Genomic DNA, 26,942 nt, shown 5'->3' with positions numbered 1-26,942 from the left:
CAATTCCTCCCAACTGAGTCTATGGCATCCCAATTTGGGATGTATTGTGAGACTGAAGGTCGTGGGGAGGGGTATAAAATGGGGAAGTACTTGGTTATTCAACTCTGGACACTAAACACGGCCAAAAGAATTTCAAGCAATTTTTAAATTCTGAATGGTGATACTGAGAGTAACACCTGGGTGTATAAAGTTTATACACCCAAAACGAACAAAAAATATTTACGATCATATTAGAGCAATATTTTAGAGAGAATTTTCATTAAAAAAATAAAGAAATCCAAATTAAAAACAAAATAGGAATAATTACATAGAACAATTTAATTAAATTAGGATCGTCCTTCAGGAAAGTCGCCACATCATTTTCATCTTTCGATCTTTAAGTGGAAAGCTGAAAAATTCGGATGCAGCCACTGCAATGACGTTGTGTGACTTTCGTCATATATTTTTTGTAACTTTTTTATTATATACACACACATTCTTTAATAGATTTACAAATGCAGATAGTTCGAGGCTAATTGAGAAAAGGTTTTTCTTAACAAAACTACCCAGCTCAATTGATAAATTATTTCTCGCGTTTGAATTGGGGAGTGGCGCCATTATAGTTTAAAGGTGCTTAAAATAATTACGTTAATTGAAACACATAATGATAATTAACAAATAATAATAAACTTAGATGATAAATTTAAATTACGTAATAATCTGTACAAAACTGAAAATAAATATAATAAAGTTCGGTAAATGACATAATACAATCAAAATCAATACCAAATAGAAAGGTAATTACAAAATTAAAATAATAAATAGCTTAAATAATACAATAGTTATTAATTTTAAGAAAAAAGAAACGTAAATAATCATAAGAAAACAAATTATTATAAGCAATAATTAGTCGCCTGAAATATCCATAAAAATTGAAAATATTTCCCGAGTAAAAATAACTGCCACCGACGGGAATTGAAACAGCACCTTCTGATGTCCAGTCAGGTGCTGTGGACCACTGAGCTACGTAGATATAATATGTCTCGACGCCATCTAGTGGGAAATTTAGCACTAACAAAGTCTTTCCTACAAAAATAAAGTTGATTGTTTACAGGTGAAAAAAAAGCAATAATATAATAATTTGTTATTCTTTGAGCTATGCATAAAAAGCCTTGTCTTATAAACATTAGTTTATCATTAAAATAAGAAAACAAATATACTTATTAGGTAGGTACTAATAGAAGGTAGGTACAGAACTGGTTTTAAATTGTTGAATTCCAATGTATCTATCGTATCTCAATGTTTGATCTGGTGAGACAGTCTGAAAACTTTAGTATGATTTTAGATCATCATAGAATTGTCCACATGTCCACGCTTAATGACCATAAATAATCAGAGTAGACGGTCAGTGCAAGATTGTCCAAAACATTGGATCAGGAAGGAGCAAGAAACGCGATATGGCTTGATAGTACTACCTCAGTATTTAAACAACCTAACATTAATCTCTCTAGTTTAATGTACTCGATCTCCTATAAAAACTCATCAAAGAAAATATTCACGAATATAAACAACGCTTTGATTTTTTTTTCTGAAGATTTGTGTAATGTTGTATATTATCAGACAGTGAACAAATTATTCTTTCAAACAATGGACTAATTGTTTTTTTAAACTATTCGGCAGTTTCAGGAATTACGACATGTTAGACTCGCCCACCTCAAAGCTCTCACCTCACAGAGTCCCGAGCTTTTGCGTCACTAGAAGCGTGACGATGAAATATCACATTTTACTTTTAATACGCCATGTCACAAAGCTCTGCAATAGATTTTCCAGAATTTGTAACAGAATTCAAACAAATATAATTTGAACAGCCAATAAACTCGTGCTGATTTTTAAAAATATATTTTTATAAATTGCATACTTTAATATATTTTAAAGATAGATTCGTGTCAACGCCCTCAAAGTCTCAAATGGAGAAGTTGGGAATTTTTGAATTAAATTGAATTTGATTTGGGAATAAAAATTATCTACATGTTTCAGAACCAAAGTTTCCTTCATCAGGATAAAAAGTATAGGTACTTAAGTAAACAAAGTTAAGTACATAAAATCTTCGAGGACAATATTCACGATTCTCAAACGAAAAATATGAAATAGAAAAATAAAAAGAAGTGCTCTAACCACTGAGCTAATCAACGTCATGACTTCATTTTTAACTGTATCACTTTGCCTGAGAGCTACTTCATTTTCTTAACGCATTTTTATTGGCTGCTATTCTTATGTATGATTGCAAGATTCTGAACTAAACGCAATCTATATGTATAGTGTCTTGGATAAATATATATACATTTTTATTTTAATGAGCGACATCTATCGAAGTTTCTACAAGTATATATGAATATAGGTTCCATGATAACTCAACACAGTGACAATTCAACACACTTTTAAAAAGTGATATTAAGTCATAAGAAACGATGAAATTTTTTTTTAACCTCACCTAACCTAACCTACTTAACCCAGTTAATAAAGTTTTTGTTTCATCACTTTCCATGACCTTATATAACTTTTTAAAGATGTGATGAATTATCATTGTGATGATTTATCCTGTCACCACGAATATAACCTCTTCCTTGCCTGAAGAGATCATGGGGTCTTGCATGTGATCAATTTCTAGATCAACCCAAAACGTGAAGTAGAATCATCAATTTTCTTTGAATAGAATTTGCTGAAATCTAAAGACAAACAGGTTATAATAACAACTCGTTAATTGTTTAAACAAGTTTATATATTTCTATATTTTGCAAAGGAATGAAAGAAATATGATGTTTACACATTTCAAATTGTCATTCCAAGTATCTTTGAGTGCAAACATAGTGTACTTTATACTAAAAACGGTTAGGTCTCTTGTAATGCCAATAATAGGAATTTTACTAGCCATTAGTAGGTGTCAACAAGAATATTAAATCACCTGCTGTTACACAAGCAATTAGAGTCAGGTGAGAGATCTATCATATCTCAAGCTCATCACTATTTGCAGATCGTAAGATCTCTCGACAGATATTTATTAGGGTCCACTATTAGACCTTCATTATGTTATAATAAACAGCAATAATTTGTACACGTATACAAGCTTTAATATTTATTCAAGTAATATATTATCGTGCAATATGTTGAATTTTCTTTCCTGGTAACAGTTCCCACTAGAAAAAAGGTTAAAATAGATTTTGGCTAAGGCTCCCGACTCCGGGAAAACAAGCGTGAATACACTGAATGGAATGCTCGGTAGTACAAGGTCTCACTTTATTTAGACCGGTGCGCAGTGGTATCGATGTCAGCTTACATTCTCAGGATATGAGTACGGTGAAAGTCACCGTGTTCTTAGAAAATCTTGTGTAATTTTGAGTGTTGTAATTTTTTTTTAAATTTTTGCGAATTTAATAAACAGATCTCCATTATATTTAAGACTTTCTCAGTATTGTTTATTTAAGAAAGCACAATTAAACAGCGAATAAAAATAAATTTTATCTAATTTCTAATGAAATTTTATCATTAGCTAGACCACATTTGTAGTTCTGTGAATAATAATGAACAGTCATGGGGCTCACAGATTACGCTATACACATCGTGGCTTGGTCTATTTCATCCCAATGGGGATGTATGGCGAGCGATATGCTGAAATAGGCCAAGCCATAAAAATATAGCGTGGTCTGTCGAAGGCCGACCTCGGGGCAAAAAAAAATCTTTTTGTCTCTTATTTATTAAATCAATTCCAAAAGTAAGTAAGTACTGAAGTACCTACCTACTTAATCATAAACCAAACAATTTTTTTTTAAATTTTTTTATTGATACAATACAATTTTTCCAAAGAAACGTCATTATCTGCATAAAAAATTTTTTTCAAACTTTCTTCAGGTAGGTGGTACTATTGTACTTATGATATGCATTAAAAAATGCAAATAAGAAATTCCAAATGAACCCAACGATATCAAATTTGAAAAAATAATCTTTATATTCGTTTTACAAGTAATCATGTTATAAATAACTGTTTATAATTACATATATCTAGGGAAAAAAATACTTCAACAGCCTAAAGAAAATATCAGAACAATAGAAAACGATAAACACCTACTAAAAGCAATTAAAGAGAAGTTCAATGTAAAAATACCAAAATGATGAAACTATCTTTTTAATTAATTATAAATATTAATATTCATAATTACAAACGCCAAATATTCTTAATCTTGATGCTCACCACTCTTCTAGACACAATCGCCAGCTTCTATAGAAGAGGAACAATAAAAAATCAAATCAGTGAAAAATAATTGTATTTTTTAAAAATTGTATGTTTAGTTCCTTAACATGAAAAAATATATTAATAAAGTATACACGGTAATTAAAGTCACTTTGGTTTATTCAAGGGCGGCAAATGACTCCTTTCTCTGTTTCCCTGATGACTTTCCTGACATATTTGATACGTTAAAGTTACTTTAAATTGTTATGATGAATTGGGAATGTGACAGAATTGACAAATTTATTGCACTGCTCAAATCATATTAATTTGTATCGTAATTACGTTCGATGTGTTTATGAAGCAGTGGGCTTGGTAGTATGCGGAAAACAGAAATCCATGAAACCAAAGCACACATTCGAAGGTTAAAACTACATTGCAGTAGGTCATCGCTAAAATATTCGCATGTGCATCATCTATTCTGTAATTGTCGGCTTAATTGCAACTGGGCGGAGTGTCAAATATTGTTTCATAGAAAAGTTCTAAATGACCAAACCATCAAGGCTGTTAAAACTCAAAGATTTATTGTACTTAAATTTTATGTAATTAATCTCATCGCACACGGCTTGCATGAAAACGAAAGAGACGGAAAATAACGAATTGTCGAATGCTTACAATGAAATTGTTAGTTTTTAAAAAATACCGAAATTAGGTAGTTAAGATTATAGAAATAATATTAAGCTGTGACGTATGCGTGATGTGCACGCTATAGTTTATGACGAATTTAATTTTTTTCGGATGAGTTTTACTAAAGATGATATTTAGTACGAAAAATTAAGAATCTAAGAAAGCGTTTACTTTGTGGATTTTAATAATTACAATATTAACACTTACATTTTTTTGGACCCACTTTATTTTATTAAGATAGGTGAGAGGAAGGTGGGGAAGTATCTGGTTATTCAGATTTGGTCACCAAACACGTTCAAAACCATTTCAAGAAACTTTTAAATTCTGAATGGTTGACTTACACCAGGGCAAAACTGAGAGTATCTTTCACTCTATAAAGTGCCGCAAATATACTATATATTATTTGAAATAACACAAATTAATCAAATAAAATTTACTTACGCACGCCGGGATTTAAACCCTCGACCTCCGGCTTGCTAGTTGAGATCCTTATTCCTCAACCAATAATAATTAAATTAAGAGGAAGTTACAAGCCAAAATGTGTATATTCTTGGTATACCTTACACTGTAGGTAATAGGCATTAAAATCGCTTGACAAACGGAGTCTAGAAACGTTCGATTTCAAGCAAAAAACTGAGTATTTTGTAAATAATTTTATAAGAAAGCAAAAAGTAAATCAAGTGAAACTGTCACAGATAATCTTATCTATAATACTGTATTTTTTTAAAGTTGTTTACTTTACGCGTTCATACATTTCTGTTGGAGAAATATTTTTTTTAGTATGTTACATTTATATTTTTTACTGAGTAATTTATCTTTTTATTTTTATTCTACTCAAGCGAAACGATAGGAAAACCTTCAATTTATCTAAAGCTTATTTTTTGGCATTTATAATGTAGACCAATTCGTTATAAAGATTAATCAAAATAGTGTTTTAGCATTAAGCTTCCCTTTAAAGAGGTATGTGTTTATTTTGAAAGAATTAGAGTGGTGATATTATTTTTTCAATCCTTAACACAATATTTTTATCTTTCTAGTGAAACTCGGTGACGACTCTCCCCTAACCAGCAACAACAACAAGTGGGGGTGCGGCGGGATGGGCGGCATGGGCGGGGGCGGCGGCGGCGCGGGGGGCGGCGGACTCTCCGCCCACCACGCGGCCTTCTCCAGCCTGCTGGCCGGCTCGCCCTACCTGCTGGCCGACCAGATGAACAGCCTGCCCAAACACAACCACCTATTCTAAGGGAGGAATGCATCAAACCACCCCACTCATTAAATTCACGGACCATTTGTGCAGACTCCTGAAATTCTACACTTCGACGTGGTGCCAAAATAAGTTATTTTGACGATTTTTAAAGTTAAACTGCATTTTTACATTCCAAATTATAGTAAGTCATTGAAATTGAGGTATTATTTGTTTTCAATTCACTGTGCTTTGGGGTAAAACGAAAATTTCACGGGGTAATCGCCGTAGTGATAAAAGAATATTCTCTGCAGAACCACGACCTTAATACAAGTTTTTGACTTTATTAATAATAAAAATAAAAACAATAATTTGGAAGTATAATTTCTCTGAAATAGTTTGAGATTTTCACGGCCAAAAGTATTACTGTGATTAATGTTTGGTTATTATACCGTGTTACATGGAGAGAAATCGATGTTCGTCCTTAGGATAAATTAACAGGTCTTAATAATAAAACACTAATTTAAGAATGTTTTACTGATTTTCCTTGGTAACTTAAAATAATTATTTATATCATGACGGTACAAAGAATTTTGGTCGCTATGCAAAAATATTCGGAATTTCATGAACACGTGTTCCAAGATCATGATAATATATTCGTAATTTACTAAAAGTTTATTAGAAAACCTGTCAATTTATTCTCAAATCCCGTTTTTACCAGGATTTACCAATAGTTTGAAGAGATTTTTATCCGTAGGCGCTTCCTTTTTCTTATACACTGTAACGCTGTCCGAAAGGTTGGCTAAAGAAGGAAGAAGCGAACAAGGCAAAATAACCAAAATATTAATCACGATAGAATTGCTCTGTTAGAAAAACTTCATTTGGGATTATTTTTACTAGAATATTATATAGAATAATCACCTCCTGAATTTTTGAGGTACTGAAATAATAATAACCTGAAACCTAAGCAATTGATACAATTCCTCCATAAAATGGAAATTTCTATAACTAAACAATGAGGTTATGATTAAAAGCGTTATACAAGCAATTATTTATTTCGATTCGAACCGGTTTTATCATACAACGGACATTTGTAGGTGAAGAATGTAGGTACAACCAAATACCCTATAATATTAATAATACGTCCAACTCCAGTAAAATGTTGATAATATCCAAAACTCAGGTCGCTAGAGGCGCCAGTGTAGCATATTGACGATGAAATTCCTTTCAGTGGCGGAAAATTGAATTTATTTAGTACTTAGTGATGGTATTTTGCGCATTCTAATTTATATTTTGATCAATATTGATTAAAAAAATATGAAAAAATATCCCAAAAAGTCGGTTCTGTGTGCAATTTAATATGTAATTTTACAAGATGCTAAAAAAGGTTAACAGAAAACATGGTGAAATATAATATAAGTTCGTTAAATGTTCTTGTTTACGCCAAAAATGGATTATATCACGAAACATACCATAAAGAAATATTTAAGGTTAATTCACAAAAGCTGTTTTTATTCCTTGTGGCATTCTGTTTATGTTGAAACTATAAATCATCGTCAATGTTGATGTTGTTGATTATTTACTAAATACAATATTTAATTTATTTATTAAATTAACGGAAATATATTATTCATAAAATTTCTCACAATTTTATGAATAAAATTTTATTACCTGTCTAAGCAGTCAAATACAGAGTTAATAGCCTCTTTTATGTTTTAATGAATGAACAAAAAAGCAGTAAAATCAATGTAGGTTACCTAATTTTTTCATTGATTTTTCGATATTTTTTATAAAATCCATTAAAATGTATGAACGAAAATCGAGGCCCACAACTCACGCCGCTAGGAGGCGCTAATGTAGCGTGTTGCCATCTGAAAATGTGGAAAATGTCAGAAGTTGCACGTATCATTGATATTATAAGGTATTTGGTACAACCTACAGATGCTTATTTCAGGGCTAAACCGGTTTTGCTCAAAGAAAATGTAAAAAGTTGTTAAATAAAAATTTCACGCAGCCAACATTTTTAGACTACTATATTTTTAACTCACACAGTCCGAAGATTTCCGATCATAGAAGATTCAAAAGTTTTACTACTAATAATGTTTAAATAAATGATTCTGATAAAAGAGACGTTTTTAAGCGAAATGTTTCTTTTAATGAGGTAAACAAGAAAACAAATTATTTTATTTTTGTAACTTAAAAGGGGGGAAAGTTTTTTAAGAAAATAATTTTGTAAATACTAAAAATTATAGAGAATAATAATGTTGTCCACTATGTTTAGGGACAATAAAGAAAAATTGATTAACTTGGGTTGTAAATATTAAAATTTCAAATAATTATAATTAATCATTGTTTTGTCGTATATTTTATAGATTAAATATAATTTATGTAACAATATGAAATAGTGATTTTTTTTATTGAAATTATTTGTAGAATTAAAACTGTACAGATTTCATTAGATTTTGAAGTTCTCGAATATATTTTTAACATCTTTAAAATATTAAAAAATATTTATTTAATAACAAAATATTTAAATATGTAGAAAAAATAAAAGTACTCGTAAAATGTTAACTTTTTCAAAAAAAATTCTAAAATTTACATTACTTGTTTTTTTACTTTAAGATATCCCGTCCGTTTTTTATTTAATTTCGAAATTCATAAATATAATTTTTTTAATAGTATAACGAAATTGTCTAATGTATGTAATATTGTCATTACTGAACCTGGTAAATTATTCAATTGAAAAAGTACTCAACCCCTTATACTGTATGATATTGTATACGCTTTGGAAATCCGATTGATTTGAATATAAGTAGATATTAAAAATATTAAATTGTTGTGATAGACTTACAAATTCCATAAAAAACATTGAGCAGACTAAAATTTGTCAGATATTTGAAATTAATTTACCTACAGATTTCACCGCAAAGTCAGTCAGCAGAAAGATCAACGTAAAATGGCGAAAATAGCACAGAGGCAAAATCATTAATTTTGCTTGGACGATCGCTCGAATACTGAGTTATTCGACTGTTTACAGCTTTTTCTTATTTTAGATTTATAGATTGTTTCTGTTCTGGCCAAAGGGAAATTTTGCAAGCTCTTCTCACTGTAAACATTTACATTAACGGAGCTTTCAATATTTTTATTCAACACTAGACCGAGTGTATATTGGAATGATTTATGGGTTTAATGATAATGATCAAACATTGCAAAAATGTTCATTTTTAATCGTCAAGAGAAGTTTTTTAAAAATGTCCAGAAAATAATATTATACTTTTGAAATTTGTTAATGTTTTAAAATAGTTAAAGTACTCAGTGGGGAATTTGAAAATTGTAAATACTTGAAAAAAGAAACTGAATGACCACTGATGTAAATAATTTGTCCCTCCCTTGAAACTATTTCTAGTCAATATAATAGTCAATAAATAAGATTGTAATTAATTTAATTATGTATAATAATTTTAAGACGGCTAAACAAGAAACAGAATAATTTTATGTCCAATTCAAAAAAATAAGCAACAGCATTTGTAGAAGATAATAATTAAAGTATATCTTATCTTGTCGAGAATTTCATATATATTAATTTATAATGCTAAACAAATATTAGATTTTTATTAATAATATTAAAGTGGTTAATTTTGCTAATTTTACAGATTTTCAATAAAATTATTATATAGTTCTGTTTCTTGATACGCCATCAATGTTTGTGTGATCACATCCAGATGGAATAACAAATAACAATAAAATCGAGTTTTCGAATAAAAATCTACTTTTATTTCTCTCTGTAAACACTGTGAAGAATAAAGAATGGCGTCTCCTCGCATGGCTTCAAATGTGAAAATTACAAGATCAATTTTGAAAACGAAAATTGGTAAATGTTTTTAAGTGTTCTCTGCCATAGATACGTAAAAAAACAGCCCAATTGAATCTTTAACACAATATGGACCATTTTACAAAAGTTCAAAATTTTGTTTATTTAAGTATTTATATATACTGGGTTTTTACTGAACTTAAATGAGAACAATCCAGTTATAAAAACTCAGTTAATAAACAAATAGGTACATGCAGTTACAAAATATACTCCGACATAGAATACATTAATTTACATACAGATTTTTATTTGTTTTATTATTGAATCTTTATTAATTATAAATAAAGGATCAAAAACAAAACAAATGAGAATAAAAATTCAAAATTATATAAAAGCTCACTCAAATGACAAATAGTACAACGAAAGGTAAAAGACACAAATAGAGCACAAATAATGTTATTAACACAACATGTTTTTTAGAAAAGATTAAAGATTAAAAAAAACATGGTATTAAATTGAACATTGAAAATTAATTTTTATATCATTATTATATCATGCGCAGAACTGAGTAGTTTTTTATGATGCCCAAATCAAATCTATTTCAACAAGAAAGCAACTGATTCCATGCTTAAATTTTTCAATTCGTCAATTTATCTCGTTAAAAACGTAACATGAAAAATGAAGAGTTGATAAAATGTAAATTTTTGCAGAAGTGAGAATTTGAATTAAATGGTTTTTATTAAACTAAACAGAAAACTACCTTCTGCTAACCAATTTAAAAGGCTACTGAGTTTAGAGGAAAACTCATTGGTTTGTCTTTAATCTTATAAAGCATCGCAAATATCACGCATGTTCAAGACTGATAAATATCTATAAGAAATGACTGAGTCAGAGGCTTTTCGTGGGCCACGTGGTGGGATGCCGGAGATCCGGAGAAAATATGTAAGAAGGATGATCTGGAACATTTGCTTACACCCGGATGAAAAATAATACTAAATATAGGACAACGGAAATATTCCAATGGCGTACGTGCTGAATTATTGCTGAATGATAAATAAAATAAGTGTAATAAGTTATTAGGGTAAAGCTGTACCACTAAACAAAAATCACCAGCTTAGCATTAAAGTATTCTGATGAATAAATATATATGAAAATTATAAACTGTGTTTACGCCACTATTGTTTAAAAATTATCTATGTGTTTAAAACCAAAGGTTCTTTCATTGGGATACAAAGTATATCATATTGTATGCTTATTATATTTAATAAACTTTATACCCTGATGAAGGATCATTTGATTCTGAAACATGCAGGTATATATTTTTTATTAAAATATTGATGCAAACCAAATTTATCATTTATATTCGATAATCATAATTTTTAATATACAGTTGAACTTGGCTATAACGATTACGGCTATTTCGACTTCACGGCTTTAATGAGCAATTACAAAACTATATTTTATTTCAGCCTTATCTTCATATAATTTATTGACTTTTATGACTGTTATAATGGGGTCGATTCACTGATTTACCGAGCAAATAATTTTGTCAAGACAATTTCTGAACACATTAATTAAAATAGTAAGGAATTATTCAAGAATTTCCTATCCCACATATTTTTATGACACTACCTGTGTAAGATTGTAGGATATGTAATCCATTGCTATCCACCTGGAACAATATAAAATTGTCATAAAATCTGTGAAAGTCATGCGAAATTTGAGCTTCGCAAATTTGTTCCCTTTTTACGTCTCTTTTTGTATCACAACTAATCGTCAATTTTGTTTTAAAAACCAATAAATATTTTCAAGAAGGTACGTACTTAAGTAAATTTATATTTTATAAATAGTGGTGTAACCTAAGATTATTACTTTAATTCAATTAAAATGATGCCACAAAGTTAATGTACAAATATTGAATTAGAGAAATCAATGCTTTTTAAATACGTAAATTTAGTATACAGACACTCTGACGTTATACTCGTATTTTATGTTGTACTTCTGCGATGCATAATAATTGCAGATTAATTGGAACATTTAATTGCGCTTATTTTTGGATCCCTCGTCTTGGCGTTGAGAACATTCTCGTATGTGATAAAGTATTATGAATAGTTTGAGTGCAAAAAGCAAAGTCAGTGAGTAAAAAAGATCCATGATCTTACGTTTTTAATGAGAGCAGCTTAAAACTGTCAGCAAGTTGAAAAATAATCAGATTATACTTTTGAATATTGCTATAACTTTGTGATTATCCTTTTTAATCTCTAAATAGTATGAAACAAAGTCACTATCCGCGTCTATCTGTTTGTGCGCTTAGTTCTTCTAAATTATTCAACGGAGTTTAATAGGATTTTCAATATCCCTTAGAGAATTTTTCCCGGAAGGTTTATATTTATAATATTTACAAAAGTAGAGAAATGTCGATGTTTTGTAATCAAGTTGTAAAAAATATCTATCTCATAAGGATAACCCGCAGTAACGCCAGGTGCACGTCAGCTAGTTAAAAATAAATTAAACAATGTTACTTTGCAAAAATATGTTACTTTGTTCAAAAACCGTAGTATTTTTTTAAATATATAATTATAATAGAAGTTCTAATGTAAAATGTTTTTTGTGGCTAGTAATGCCCATCAGAGACTTGGGGGGCAAATAATAGGTAAATTAACGAAGTTAAAAAGCAGTAGTTGATGAAAACCATGTTTTTGTTTATTAATCATAGCCAGTTTTGAAATGACTCCACGCCACTGCGCTGGGTGAGTTTACGGAGTGTTGCAGATGTGTGGGCGGGAGGTTGACTATATAGGCGGGAGTATACTCCTCCTTGTCAGTATTACAGTTCTACAGCTCTACAGTTCCACAGTTCTACACAACTAACCCTCTGCAACATGTCTCTGGAACGTCAAGTTAGGGCTAAGGTTGGCCACTTTTCTTGATTCACTTATATTCTGCTCAAGTGTTTTGTGACAATTAAGTGAATTATTATAATATTTTATTATGTTGTGATAATAGTGCAAAAAGTAACTATTCATTTTTTGAAAATTAAACTTGTGAAGTTTCTACAAAAAAAATCTTGATCATTTAATATATTACAGTAATCTAAATTAAGAATATAGTGATCTATGACTTGATAGTCATCAAAAAGATTTCAGTGACTTGTTAATTAATTGTATTAAAAAAAAACATATACTTGATGAAAAATCCCTGGAGAAAATATAGTACTCCAAATGTTTTGCTCGGGGAATCCCACAATCTGTGTTTAAGCGAATGCTTCTTTCTTCATTTGAATTCTTAAAATTTGTATTATTTTGACTATTTACATAGCACAACTTAACCACTATTCGCTTGATTGTACTATGTCTTCTTTAGATGCCCCCACAAGACCTCAATTATTTTTTCTTAGTGTATCCGTTTGATACAATGTTCTCTGTTATTCCACTTTTGTTGATACTAATTATAATCTAGTAGTTTTCATTTGAAACGATTCAATCCTATAAAAATAATGTTTTTTTTCGTAGTTGGCAGGCAAGCGCGATGCTTCCCAAGAAGCCGAGGCGCAATCCTGGATCGAGACCATCCTCGGAGCCAAGTTCCCCGCCGGAGAGCTGTACGAGGACGTTCTCAAGGACGGAACTGTCCTCTGCCAGCTCATGAACAAGATCCAGCCCGGATCCATCAACAAGATCAACACTAGCGGAGGACAGTTCAAGATGATGGAAAACATCAACAAGTAAGCTAAAAGTTATATCAAAAGGATGATCTTCATCGAATTCCACTTCCATGGCTGCAGGATGTAAATAAATTAAAATTTGCGTAATGTAAATAATTTTGTATAGAAAAATCTTCTTCTACAATTTGAGCCATGCTGCAAAAAGTGCTTGATTCAATTTTCATAAAACAAACACTGCATACTTCTTTGCTAATACGTTTTTTACCTTTCCAGCTTCCAGTTGGCCCTCAAGAACTACGGCTGCAATGACATTGATGTTTTCCAGACCGTTGACCTTTATGACAAGAAAGACATTTCCAACGTTACAAGCACCCTCTATGCCCTAGGCAGACAGGTAAGAACCTATTTACAAAATATAGACCAAATATTTAATAACTAGAAGTCAAAACACGAGAAAGTAGAAGTAATAGCACAAAAAACAACCTCCAAAGATATTCTTGGTTTACGGAAATAGTTTGCGTAGTAACAGAAAACTAAAAGATTGCTTTTTACGATTTTTTCAGACCTACAGACACCCCGAGTGGACCGGCCCCTGGCTGGGACCCAAGCCCTCAGAGGAGAACAAGAGGGAGTTTAGCGATGAAACACTCGCCGCTGGAAAGGCCGTTATTGGCCTCCAGGCTGGATCCAACAAAGGAGCCACCCAGGCTGGACAGAACATGGGAGCTGGTCGCAAGATCTTGCTCGGAAAGTAAACTGAGCATTCAGCTAATTACTCAGCCCAAATGGAAAAACATCCCATCAGTGTAAATTGCCGACGAACGAAGGAAAAACCAAGTGTTCTAATATTTAATAAGCACGATTCTGCATTACCATCGCACTGAAAACATTTATGCATTTTTTTGGATGCCGCAAGGAACCCAACTGGGTCCTCCTGAATCTTCTTGAGTTATATTTATGCATTTTGCAGTAATTGTAAAATATGTGGTAACCAAGTTGTAGAAAACCAGTATTCCTAACATTTTTCTATCAACCAATTAATAAGTGTTAATGATTGAGATCTATGTGAACTGTTATGAGAGTATTTGGAGACCAAAAATTATTTTGGTGTTGTAAATTTAAGTTAAAATCTAGTCGACGCAGGTGTTTTGTACCTAATTTAATGTTTTATACGAACTAGTAAAATATTTTAAAATACTCGATATATTTTTACTTCTTTCCCGATTCCCAGAGCACCTGAGAGCAATGACATTTCATTGTCTGTAAAGGATTTGGTACTGAAAAATTTCCATTATATTGATATAGAATTTAAACCTTTAAAAGAACCATTTCAAAGGATAAAAGGAGGATATATACATTTTACAAAACGTTGAAATCACTTGACACAAGACTTGAACAACTTGACTGTTCAGCTAGAGAATGATATTTTCAAAATTAAGTCAATTAGAACTCACAAGGTAATATATGTATATGTCAGAAAACAAATTCTTATCGTTATATCTTCTAGAGTTCTTGTTGAAGTATTAAGTGTAGCAACAATACATAATTTAAGGTGTTTCTAAAGGTGCATTGAAATGATTTAAAGGAAGATAAAGTTTCTTAGAAGCACAAGAAAATGGTTTTCTAACAATAAATATTATGTATACTATAAAGAAAGATCTAAACCTCTGCCAACCCGAAGAGAAGTATTATATTATGGTATACATATACTTCTGTATGTAATAGAATTATTTTAATAACAGTCCTGATGATGGTACGGAGGTACCGAAACCGGTAGAAAGTGTAAATATATCAAGAAAATGACTTAAAACCAAGTATTTTCGTTTCATTTATTCAAAATGTCAAGTCAAAATGTGTTTGCATATTTTGGAAAATTATAATAAAATGGATATTGTAATTCTGAAGCGCTACGCTGCAACACCAAAACACCACGTACTTAAATGAACATAGTTATGTCATTTTAATATAAATTATAATAATAACGTTCAACAATACCACACAATATTTTGAATCGATTCAATATGACGCCACTAACACGTGGTGAGATGAAGATTTAGAACAAACGATCGTCTTAGCGGGCTTTTTTGGTTCAGGCGGCAAGAGGAAAGAAAGAAGGAATTTCTGAAAGCTAATAGCGGAAAATTGGTAATCGGAATTTCGCGGCAAATATTTGCAATAAATTTCAGACGAGCAAATTCCTCAATAGTGTTTATTCTGAAACAAATTGAAATTGTTTTTTCAAATTATTTTGTCAGCACTCGTTGCGAGTTAAAAAAAACATGGTGATGTTGCGTGTACAATAAACTAAAGGTTGAAGGTACCCATTTGTGTTTTGTAATTAACAAAAGATCGACAGAACACCTAGTGAGTTCTACACAACAGAAATATATTTTTTGAATATTAAATATTAAATGATAACCTTATAGCGTCAATCAACCCGTTTACAGTAGATATTTAAATAAATAATTTAAGATTTAGGACGATGGTCGATTCGGGATCATCGTTGTGTGTAATGTAAGAGGAAATTTTTAACCGTCATTTTGGTTCGGTAAAATTAGTATCAGACAACCGTGTTATTTCGGGTTACGCAGAGAACGCGTTAAAAGTTATTGGCAAAGCAATTTTCGAGGTGAGGTATAAAAATAATTACATGAATGTTACATTCATGTATTTATAAAGCAATTTTACTGTTGCTGGGGGTACTCAGTTAATTGTAGGTAGAGATTTCATGGATATATTTGGTTTAGAAATTGCGTCGATGCAAAATACCGGGACGGATTTTGTATGCTGTATAGAAAAGTGCGAGCACTTAGGTGTTAAGCGTATAGTCGCTGCAACAGAGTCCGATATAGAAATCCAAGAGATTTTAGGGCATCTGCGTGGCGAATGGCCCAAGAGAGTTAATCGGGATAGGTCATTATGGAAATTTTGGGTAAAAGGAAACGAATTATCTACTGTCAACGATTGTAACATAGAATTGTAATTCCTAGTTCGCTACAAAGTAAAGTGTTGGATTTAATGCGCAGGTAAAGATGAAGGGCCTAGCCAAGGGTTATTTTTGGTGGCCATCACTGAACAAGGACTTAGAAAGAATCGTTCAAAGTTGCAACGATTCTACAGCAGTAAAGCCGATGCCGGCTAAGAGTCATTTGTCAGTGTGGCCTAACTCAAAATCAACATGGAGTAGGCTCCATATTGATTATTGCGGTCCGTTTTCACGGAAAATGTTTCTTGTCATATGCGACGCATTTTCCAAGTGGGTAGATTGCATTGAAGTTCCCAAAGCAGACTCAGTAAATACCATCTATGAATTAATGAGAATTTTCTCAAATTTTGGCTACCCGCACTGTGTTGTATCTGGTAACGGAACTGTTTCCACAAGTCAGAAGAGTTCACAGATTTTTTAAGGAATAATATATTGAATTACAGTTCGGCACCCTCAAAGCAATGGGCAGGCCGAGAACTCGGTAAGCAACAATTAAAATTTCTGAAGAAGATTGTCGTTAATAATGTACTTCAATCAAATCATAAAAATAGATTATATGATTTTTTAAGTGATTATAGGAACACTCCACGTTCTACGACGGGGGTCGAACCGTCCGTCCTCATGTTTGGAAGAAGGTTAAAATCAACTTTTAGTAGACTAATTCCTAAAAGGACCGAGGAAGTCAGAACATCCTCAGTATAGCAGTTAGCAAATAAGACTATTGAAAAAACCAATCTAACCAGGTTAGGAATTTTGGTGGGGTAATTTGCAGGAATTTTCGGGTAGGTCAGGAATTTTTGGGGAGAGATTTCAGACAACCGAATAAAGGTTTCTGGGCTAAAGGTATTGTCGAGAAAAGACTTGGAAAAAAATTATATATGATTAAAATTTTAGGAAGTCAGATCTCTTGGAAAAGACACATAGATCATCTGAGGAAGTGTTCTGTGCATTGGAGAGGTGAAACAACAGCATACGATATGTCGAAATGCCGTGCAGACGAACTGGAGACGTCAATCTTATTGATGGGTTTTAACCGATGTTTTCCTGATTTCAGGTCTCCAGAGGGAATCAGAAGTCCCCCCAACTTCAGCCAACTTCTTGGGTTGGAAGGCTTCATCCTAGACGTCCTTGATATTACCTCCAGGAAAAATACGGCTATTTGTAAATACGACAACAGTGATAATTTAATTTTTTTTTGTGTGTTTATGTATTATGTGAAATATTTAGAGTCACCTGTTGTAAATTGTATAGACTCTTTGTTTTTGGAAAAAGTATGTATTGAAATAAAATATCTTAGCCAGGGAGGATGTTAGGAAGCTTTGTAGATGCACGCACAGATGGCAGAGCGTAGAGCTTGCGGGAAAATCCGCAAGATGGAGCCAGTGGCCGGTTGTCGCCATGGACAGTGCGAAACCTCTCCGGCAATCTCACTGGCCCAGATTCCATTTAGCTAGCTCCTAGTTAGGTCGACTAACGAGTCACAAATATAATACGCGTAGTATTAAATAAATCCCTGATTAATATAAAGAACCTCTTATTTATAAAACTCCTTCCGAGACGAGTTGGAGACTGTTTGTGCGAACACAACATAAAGGCTTATAATACTAGATATAAAATTTTAAATTTTTATAACTAGATAAAATTAAATATTAAAAAAAATACTATTAACAATAATAAACTGAGTATGAGCAATATAAGTAGGTACAATGCAAGTTATCATAGAAAGTTCTGTTGTACAAAGAAGTTATATAGGAAATACTGCTAAAATCTGGTCAAATTATTCATTTTATTTATTTATTTATTTATTTATTTAGACGCCGTAAAAGGCTTTTACAATATACATGAGTTATGTTTACAGTGGTTCACAGGAGCGAAACAGTATTATGTTAAACAGAATAATTACTGAGAAATTATGTTGAAAATTAAACAAGAATAACATCTGGTATACATAGGTACAATAGCATTTTTATTTTCAATCCGTACAGTAATTTAGTATTGAGGTTATTGTTACCTTCAATATTGGATTTGGTTGAATTTGCTGAGAACTAAGAGTTAGCTCTATTGAAACAGGGCTGTCAGTAAGACATCTCATAACAATTTTGGGAAAAATTATAGTTTTGATTAAGTATATAAAATTATTAGATAACACTCTTCTGTCTGATATCTGATGTAAGTGCATAGTTTAGGTTCTGTGATAACTTATGGATAGAATGGTATTATGCCTAATAACTTTGATAATTACGACAGAGGTATGTTATTATAGCCTTCTTATAACTATATTCCGTGCAGTTGAACACATCTACTACTTCTGAGAAAGCATTGCCAACTGCATGCAATCTAGGTATAAGCGAGTTTCTAAATGACTCAGTCCTGATATTGTTATTGAAATTAAAAAGAATTTTGGATCGAGTGGTTCTAGTGGGTATATGGAAGGTAATTAGGCTTAATATATCAGGGCTGTCTATAATACCATTGACAATTTTAAAAATAAAAGTCAAATCGGAAATAAGTCTTCTATCTGAGAGTTTAAGTAAGTTTAATTCTTTCATCAAGTGATTGTAATTTATTGATTCTATAGGTAGACCGAGTTTATAGTTAATGTATCTTAGGAATTTATGCTGAATTTTTTCAATAGAGTCGGAGTGGATTTTAAAGTATTTTCCTGATTAAAACAGGACTGCAAGCCTTTGACGAGTGAATTGACAGAGTCGCTAACAAATTATCAGTTAAAAGTTAATGTTTTATGAGTACGGTGGAACACGTGTTCATACAAATATTCATATTGATATTGACATACTGATTCCGCATTCCGTCATGACATTTATTAGGAAAAGAACACTTGTTCTCATTATATTCCGAATGACTGATATTTTAACAGGAAATTGGCATGCCATCACTTTTTTAGCAGGAGCATTTTTCTTGAAGTGTACAAAATAAGTACGGTACTATGAAAGTAGTTAAAAAACAATGTTCAGGGCAATTTATAAAAAGAAACATGAACAGTTTGATTAACGTTTAGCACTTTTATTTTGCCAGTTTGGGTGTTTTGCAGAATATAGCTAAATAAATACAGCGATAAAGTACGAAAGATATATAGAAAGTTGTACAAACGAGTGATAAGTGTATTATATTAGTAAAATACATATAATATAGATTTGATATGAGATTTGTTTCTGTAGTAAGTTAGTTTTCATATATAATTTTTTATTTTATTATGAAAAATAGTAATTTCGGTTACTCTTCTATTATTTTAATTGTCATTCTCAAAATTGATATTAATTTTTCAAGAATTCAGAGTATCCCGTGATTTTTAGTCTGTGTAAATCAATGTTGTATAATCTGAAATTTAATTTCAGGATTTAGACATTCCGAAACTTGGTTTTCGGAATTTGGGGTTTTGTTGTTTGGAAACATGATCTTAATACGTATCGTCAATAATTTTATGATTCGAAGAAGTTGTAACAAATAATTATTGTCATTCTAAACTTATTCAAGTCAAAGTCATAAAAAATGCTAACCATTAAAAAAAAACAATAACAACAGTCCCAACCGCTCCCAACCGTCTAGAGCCAGTGAGTCTATGGCATCCCTGATTTGGGCATGTTGTAAGGCTGAAGGTAGTAAGGAGGGGAAGGACATGGAGAAAAGGAAGGTCGGGAAGTACCTGGCTGATCAGATCTGGTCACGAAACGGGCAAAACCAATTTCAAGCAACGTTCCAATTCTGAATGGTGGTCTTACACCAGGGTGATACTGAGAGTATCTTCCAATCTGGAACGTACCGCAAATGTACCTACTACATATTATTTTATATTGTGAAATCACAAATTAATCACATAAAATTTACTTGCGCTTGCGGAATTAGAATTTGCTAGTCAAGAGCCTTACAACAATTTGAGAGATTCGATGTTTATTAATTAATCAGTAAAAATGTGCGATGGTTAATTATTAAGTCATGTATAGTAAAAATAAAAGTTTACTTACTTACTACTTACGTAGAAAATGTTTTTTTATGCATATTTAACCAATGAGTTAATTGGTATTTAACCATTGCTTATGGAGGAAAGGCGATATTATAAAATGTGTGAAAACAATTAAAAATATCAATTGGTTTTTGGCAAATTGTCTAAGAGTTCCCATAAATTATTATATACCCACCCAGCACATGCATGCTAATAGTGATAGTGATATCCAAAAATACCTTTTCATTAATCTTCGCGAAGTTACGACGGAATTTCATTACACTGTGTTGGGCGGGTATTGGCAATGTGTGGGCGGAACATTGGCTATATAGACGGCTAACAAGGTCTTTGTAGTCAGTTCTACACTTCATTCAGCTCAGTTAGACTCCTCACCCTGCTCAGCACCATGTCTCTGGAACGTCAAGTCAGGGCTAAGGTTAGCCCCTTTTATTTTTTTGTCTACTGCACAAGTGTTTTGTGAATTGTTGCGGTGGTCAATGTTTTTGTGATGTGATACTTGTGCAATTTTTGAAACGTGAACAATTCGGAAAAAATTAAAATAGTTGCTTATTTTGCACAGTCCTGCCAGTATTTCAGTTAAACTTCATTGATAAAAATTTGAAAAACTAATAAAGTTATTGATTCAAAAATTTTAAAACTTCCAAAAGATAATAAATCAATTGCACAACTTATTTTACCAAGTGAAACAAATGCTGTATTTTAAATTTTAGACTAGCTTTAGAAGAACCATTCGTTTATCAGAATAACTGTTGTTTTATTAAATTGGCTATTATCCTGACGAAGAAATGGTGTTTCCAAAACCAGAGTAAATTAATGTAGAAGAAAAAAGTTATTTTTGCAAGCCGAGGTGTTAATTTTTTTTTACGAAGATTTTGTAACTATAGCAATAAAACACTTTAAAAAACACGCCAATATTGGATTCTGAGTAACTAACCTAAATGAACTCTTGCAGTTCTATATCATAGTGACATTTTTATCACATCATTCAGAAGGCAATAACTTGTACGCTGATTAAATAATAAGTAAAATAAATCTTTAAAACATAGGTGTAAAGCATTTGAACATTTATAAAACTTACTTATCGCGAAATCTTTCATTGGAAATATTCACATCTGCATAAAAGATCAAATTTTAAAATACCTCCAAAAAGACTTTCTCGTTGCTTCATAGAAAGTTTTTAACAGATCCTTCTTAATTTCAGCTGGCCGGCAAGCGCGATGCTGCCCAAGAAGCTGAGGCTCAGTCCTGGATCGAGGCCATCCTCGGAGCCAAGTTCCCAGCTGGAGAGCTGTACGAGGACATCCTTAAGGATGGAACCGTCCTCTGCCAGCTCATGAACAAGATCCAGCCCGGATCTATCAACAAGATCAACACAAGCGGGGGACAGTTCAAGATGATGGAAAATATCAACAAGTAAGCAAAAATTTATAATCTTAAAAATATAAAACCTTAACCTTTATGGAATACTACTTATAAAATACTAGTTGCTGATCCCGGTCAAGATTTCATAAATTTTGAATAATCTTAACAAAGATCTACATCATGGATGCACGACTGTCTAATACAATATATTTTTTTACTAATCGGTTTGTTTTTTGTATAGCTTCCAATTGGCTCTGAAGAACTACGGCTGCAATGACATTGATGTCTTCCAGACCGTCGACCTATGGGACAAGAAAGACATCTCCCAAGTCACCAGCACACTTTTCGCTTTGGGTAGACAGGTAATTTTGTTTATTTAATTTTCTGCTGTCGCAAACGTTATTCATTCAATGTAGGTCAAAGTTCAGATACAAGAATACACATTTTTTATCTAGAATTAAGAAAGCCGCAAAGAAAACTAAATATTTTTTTTACTTTGCAGACCTACAGGCATCCTGAGTGGTCCGGCCCTTGGCTGGGACCCAAGCCCTCAGAAGAGAACAAGAGGGAGTTCAGCGATGAAACGGTTGCCGCCGGAAAGTCCGTTATCGGCCTACAGGCTGGATCCAACAAAGGAGCCACCCAGGCTGGACAGAACATGGGAGCTGGTCGCAAGATCTTGCTCGGAAAGTAAACCGAACAACCAGTCTATAAAAAGATTGACAGTCACTTACATTAAGCACCACAGCTATCAAACATATCACTGAACTACCAATTAATGCGCATTAGCATTGCACTAAAAACTATTAAATTTCTTTATTTTCACATTTACCGGTGTTCCACAAGGGCCACATCCTGGTCGTGAAATAAAGTATTTCATAAAATTCCTCTAGAACTAGTTGAAAATCAGTCTAACTTATTTAAATTTTTAACCTTTATGGGATGATTGGTATTTTGCGGCAGTAGTTCATCGCGATTAATGTAATACCAGGAGAGTCTAGGGAGACCAGAATAAGTTATTTCGGTATTATTCCTTCTTATAAGTTTACTCTAGTCGACGAAGGTGTTTTTTACATAATTTTACTTAAACTACTTTTAATTAAGCCTAATTTTATGTTACCAATACTACTTAATTTTTATACGAAAAATAAAATATTTAAAATTACTAATTGCTTTCTTCCTTATTCCTGAATTCCTATAAAGTATGTTGAAAGATCCAGAGTTTACCCTAAGTGATGAAAAATAGAAAAAAATATATATTAATAATTTTATATTTAAAAAAGCCACGAGTTATTCGTGCAGCCGTATAAAAAAACTTTAGATGAACCTACTGAACAATGGGAATAAATGGTATTATTATGTTCCACCAATTATGGACACATGTAGTGCTCAGTTAAGATAATATGGTAAATTTGAGTATAAAACCAAAGCAAAAAACCCGCTAGTTTATCTTGCCAGGTGATACAAATATTATCATTCTGATTGCCAATTATACATGGCGCATCAAGCGTTAATATCTGAGTGGATATATATATATATTGTAGCCCTTTAAGATTAATAATTATTGCATTTCCAAAAATGCTGCTTAAGGCTGTGAACCTAATGAATTTCCACCAGATCGGTCTTGTCTGACCTGACTGTTTGAAGACCTGACCTGATCTTGGCTGTTTGTTTAAAAACAAAAGCATAGGAAACGACCTGATTTCAGCGTCTGAAACTCTATGGCGCTTTAAAAATACAGATTTTTTAAAAATAATTACTCTTAAAACGTGTACCTTAGAATAGGTTAGATTGGATTAGGTTGGAACTTGTTTAGGTTTGTTTAGTTTGTTTTATTTAAAACAAAAAAATATGTTGTGAAAAAAAGGTGTTCGTAAGAATAAGTGGCTCTGAGGAAAAAAAATCCCTCAGGGCCAATGTGATCTTTAGGGATGGAGTCTTATTAGGGAAATGAAGGAGAGGATGTTCTGGGAAGGAAATAGAAATGAGGGGTGGGTAGAAATCTGGGGGTCAATGCGTCCAGGAGTGACGGACGTATGAATCCATCCTTTTCACTGTGGTGCAAGGCGATGGGTCAAATAATCAAAATCGTTGAGAGATCAAAAGGTCTCCCTCAACCAGTTTCTCCCGATCCGATCCGCCACGTGATATATGGGAAAAAGCATCCACCACCAAGCCCTATACAAACCTCAAGTGGGGTACCTTGAAATATTAAATATCTGTAAATTGTTTCATAAATGTAACCAATAAAATAAATTTTAAATGTAATTGCCCGGGCGTTTATTGCAATAACATAATCATATACAAACAAGTAAGTAACCCGCCTCACTAGAAGATTTCGGTTCATACAATTGTCTCTTTGTTTCTATAACACAAAATAAATAAAAAATAATTCCAGAAAAAATATGGTGTTGGGGCTACAAAAACTGCTTTAAAGTGGAAAATCTTCTACTTACAAACCCTTTTTCGGATATGGTTTATTGTAGAATGTGCCATATTGTATTCTTTATTATTTGTATTATTATTTGTTTATCATATTGTATTCTTTATTATTATTTCATTTTAATATCTGTGCGTGAACTTCACAAAATAAAATTAAATATGCTCTTTGACGACGTTTTTTTGGACAAATCACAATGCGAGATCACTTCATTATTAAATTATTAAATAATGTTTTAGAATATGTAAAGTTATTGTAAAGTTGTTGTAAGGTTATTGTAAAGTTATTGTAAATTTATTGTAAATTTATTGAAACTGTGTGATTTCGTCCGATTCACTTATTGGATATTGGATTCTAGCACCCTTTTTCCGATTAGTGTAAATTTGCAAGATTATAAGACACATTCTATCGTGGTCTTGAATTAACAAACAATGTGGGTAAAAAGACGTCACGCGTCCTTAGGTGATAAAGATCTAAAACAAAACATTGAGTCAGCGAGCTTTCTTGGACCAGGGGAGAGGCGAGGAAATCTTTCTGGAAGCTTATCGCGGAAAAGTCATGCTGGCGGAGTTTCTCAACGAATACTCACCCACACCATACATTGATTTTATAATGTGGGGAACTCCACAGTAGCGTACGAAATATTTTACGCCGAGTTTTAATTAAAATTACTTATATCGGTTGCGTGTCTGCTTCTGCAAAGTCTGTTTCAATGAACTCTATAACTCGGATTTGGTTTTAATTTGTTTCCAAATTGGAACTAATTCTTTGAATAATTTATTTATTTTATTGATACATGATTTAGAGAGTACATGTGGTTTTTTGTGATATTCACCCTCCATGCTAGGGATGACCTTGTGTTATGGCGGGTGAACTTTACAGTTTGCGGACATAGAATCTATACATTACTGTAATATAAAATAGAGAAATAATAAAAATGATGTATAGCTAGTTTGTGTTACAAGAAGAGGATGGAGAAGTTAGAGAATTATAAGAAGATGAAAAAATTGAGAAATTATTAGTAAATAGATCACACTAATTAATTATGTACATACTATACCGCTAAGTTAGGGAATAAGGATATATTATGTTTTGTCTGCAAGGTGATTAAATTGATAGAGTGTAGAATGAATGGGTATTGTAATTGTAATGTATTCCGTGTGTAAAGATCCATTTCGTAATTTGTTTTTTAAAGGACTGGGGTTGACTCACGGTTTTTAGGTTTTCAAACAAACCAGACAAACCAATTGTATATTAGTTAGTTAATCATTCTATATTTAAAATTTTACAAACTTACGAAAGGTAAATTTCCTACAATTATAATATCCCTTGATCCCTTTATCCCTTATACCTTCTCAACAGGATACAAATATCATTTTGGAATGCAATCTATATGCATCGAGTTCAAATCGCGGCGTGCGCAAGAAAATTTAATTTTATTAAATAGGGAATTTACGACCATTTTTTAAATTTATTTTATCAACATCCACATTCAAACTAAAATACCGGTATTTTTTCAAAGTTTGTTTTCATGCTTAAATTAATTCTACAAGTTTGAATATTTCTTAGCTCGCCAAAACGATCGCAATCCGATCGGTAAGAAGCGGGAGGGTGCGTGACGTCATCTGTGCGCTGAACGTCCTGTAATTAGTGCATTTTGTATGAAGATTTTTTTTATTCCTTAGTAAGGAATTCCAGTACATTTTTATCAACGTTTACTCTCTAACCAAATTAAGGGTATTTTTTTTAATATTAAAATTTTATACTTATATTAATTGTTAACGATTCTCGACAAAACATCACCAGACAAAGCACGTAAAACTAAAGTCTACACGGTATCATCGATGTACCTACGTAGCTCACTCCGCGGCAGTACGGAGGGCTCTCGCCAGCGGGGTTATTGTCATTTCTTTTACGTTAATTTGAAATGAGTTTCTACTTACACATTTTTACAAAAACGTTAAATTAGCATGTTCTTTGAATTGTATTATTTAGTTATATTATGGAATAGCTTCAATTTTACCGCTTTGAATTTAACAAAAATTTAACAAAAACATTGGATAAAACTAAAAAGACAAACACAAATTATCTCAAAAACTTAGGTCAACATACCTAACTACACAATTGTATAGCGACCTCTTCCTCTTATTATCAAAGTACGGATGTAACAGAAAGAGATGTTTAATTATTACGTTGTACAAACTTAAACGCGGAGTACATTTGACATCAGATTTCGTTCGACCAATCATGGAGCGAATATACACTAAAGCTTATAAATAATTTTTCAAGAACGATTTATTATTTCTGGGAGTAAAAATATAGAAATATTTAAGTATATTCAAAATCGGTGTTTTTTTGATCTACATAAATATATATTTTTTACTCAAATTCTGTATTGTGTTATTTTACAATTTATTCATAATTTCAGTATCGTCTTGGTGAATGACCCTACTTTCAACCAAAATTCCTCAACTTTCTCTTCCCCGTCTCCTTCTCTTCCCCACTTTATTTAGCCTCACAATTTTCCCCAATTATTGAGGATGCCATAGTGCTACTGGCTCCAGATGGTTGGGAGCAGCTCGGACTCTTGGACTCTTCACCTTACCCTTACATCGCTGCTTTCATC

General features: G+C 32.1%; 2 protein-coding genes across 2 annotated transcripts; both read left to right on the top strand.

The window, feature by feature from the left end:
- Window positions 1-12,665: 12,665 nt before the first annotated feature.
- On the top strand, window positions 12,666-14,743 carry LOC149423915 (muscle-specific protein 20-like). The gene is made up of 4 exons (XM_089632189.1): window positions 12,666-12,794; window positions 13,395-13,606; window positions 13,820-13,940; window positions 14,110-14,743. Exons 1-4 carry the CDS (start codon window positions 12,765-12,767, stop codon window positions 14,299-14,301), a joined length of 555 nt encoding a protein of 184 aa, XP_089488315.1. The 5' UTR covers window positions 12,666-12,764; the 3' UTR covers window positions 14,302-14,743.
- Window positions 14,744-20,864: 6,121 nt separating this feature from the next.
- On the top strand, window positions 20,865-23,041 carry LOC149423914 (muscle-specific protein 20-like). The gene is made up of 4 exons (XM_089632187.1): window positions 20,865-20,929; window positions 21,716-21,927; window positions 22,118-22,238; window positions 22,379-23,041. The coding sequence occupies exons 1-4, from the start codon at window positions 20,900-20,902 to the stop codon at window positions 22,568-22,570; spliced, it is 555 nt and encodes a 184-aa protein (XP_089488313.1). The 5' UTR covers window positions 20,865-20,899; the 3' UTR covers window positions 22,571-23,041.
- Window positions 23,042-26,942: the final 3,901 nt, after the last annotated feature.

The sequence above is a fragment of the Hesperophylax consimilis genome, chromosome 5, assembly GCF_061612785.1.
Source record: "Hesperophylax consimilis isolate HC1 chromosome 5, BYU_Hcon_1.0, whole genome shotgun sequence".
Taxonomy (NCBI): Eukaryota; Metazoa; Arthropoda; class Insecta; order Trichoptera; family Limnephilidae; genus Hesperophylax; species Hesperophylax consimilis.
The sequence above is the reverse complement of the archived record's forward strand: the minus strand, read 5'-3'. Positions and strand labels throughout refer to the sequence as shown.

Excerpts from the sequence above, each read along its gene's own strand:
- LOC149423915 (XM_089632189.1), top strand. The coding sequence starts at position 12,765 with ATGTCTCTGGAACGTCAAGTTAGGGCTAAG. Across the intron at positions 12,795-13,394 it reads AACGTCAAGTTAGGGCTAAG|TTGGCAGGCAAGCGCGATGC; the intron begins GTTGGCCACTTT and ends TTTTTTTCGTAG. Across the intron at positions 13,941-14,109 it reads TCTATGCCCTAGGCAGACAG|ACCTACAGACACCCCGAGTG; the intron begins GTAAGAACCTAT and ends CGATTTTTTCAG.
- LOC149423914 (XM_089632187.1), top strand. The coding sequence starts at position 20,900 with ATGTCTCTGGAACGTCAAGTCAGGGCTAAG. Across the intron at positions 21,928-22,117 it reads ATGATGGAAAATATCAACAA|CTTCCAATTGGCTCTGAAGA; the intron begins GTAAGCAAAAAT and ends TTTTTTGTATAG. Across the intron at positions 22,239-22,378 it reads TTTTCGCTTTGGGTAGACAG|ACCTACAGGCATCCTGAGTG; the intron begins GTAATTTTGTTT and ends TTTACTTTGCAG.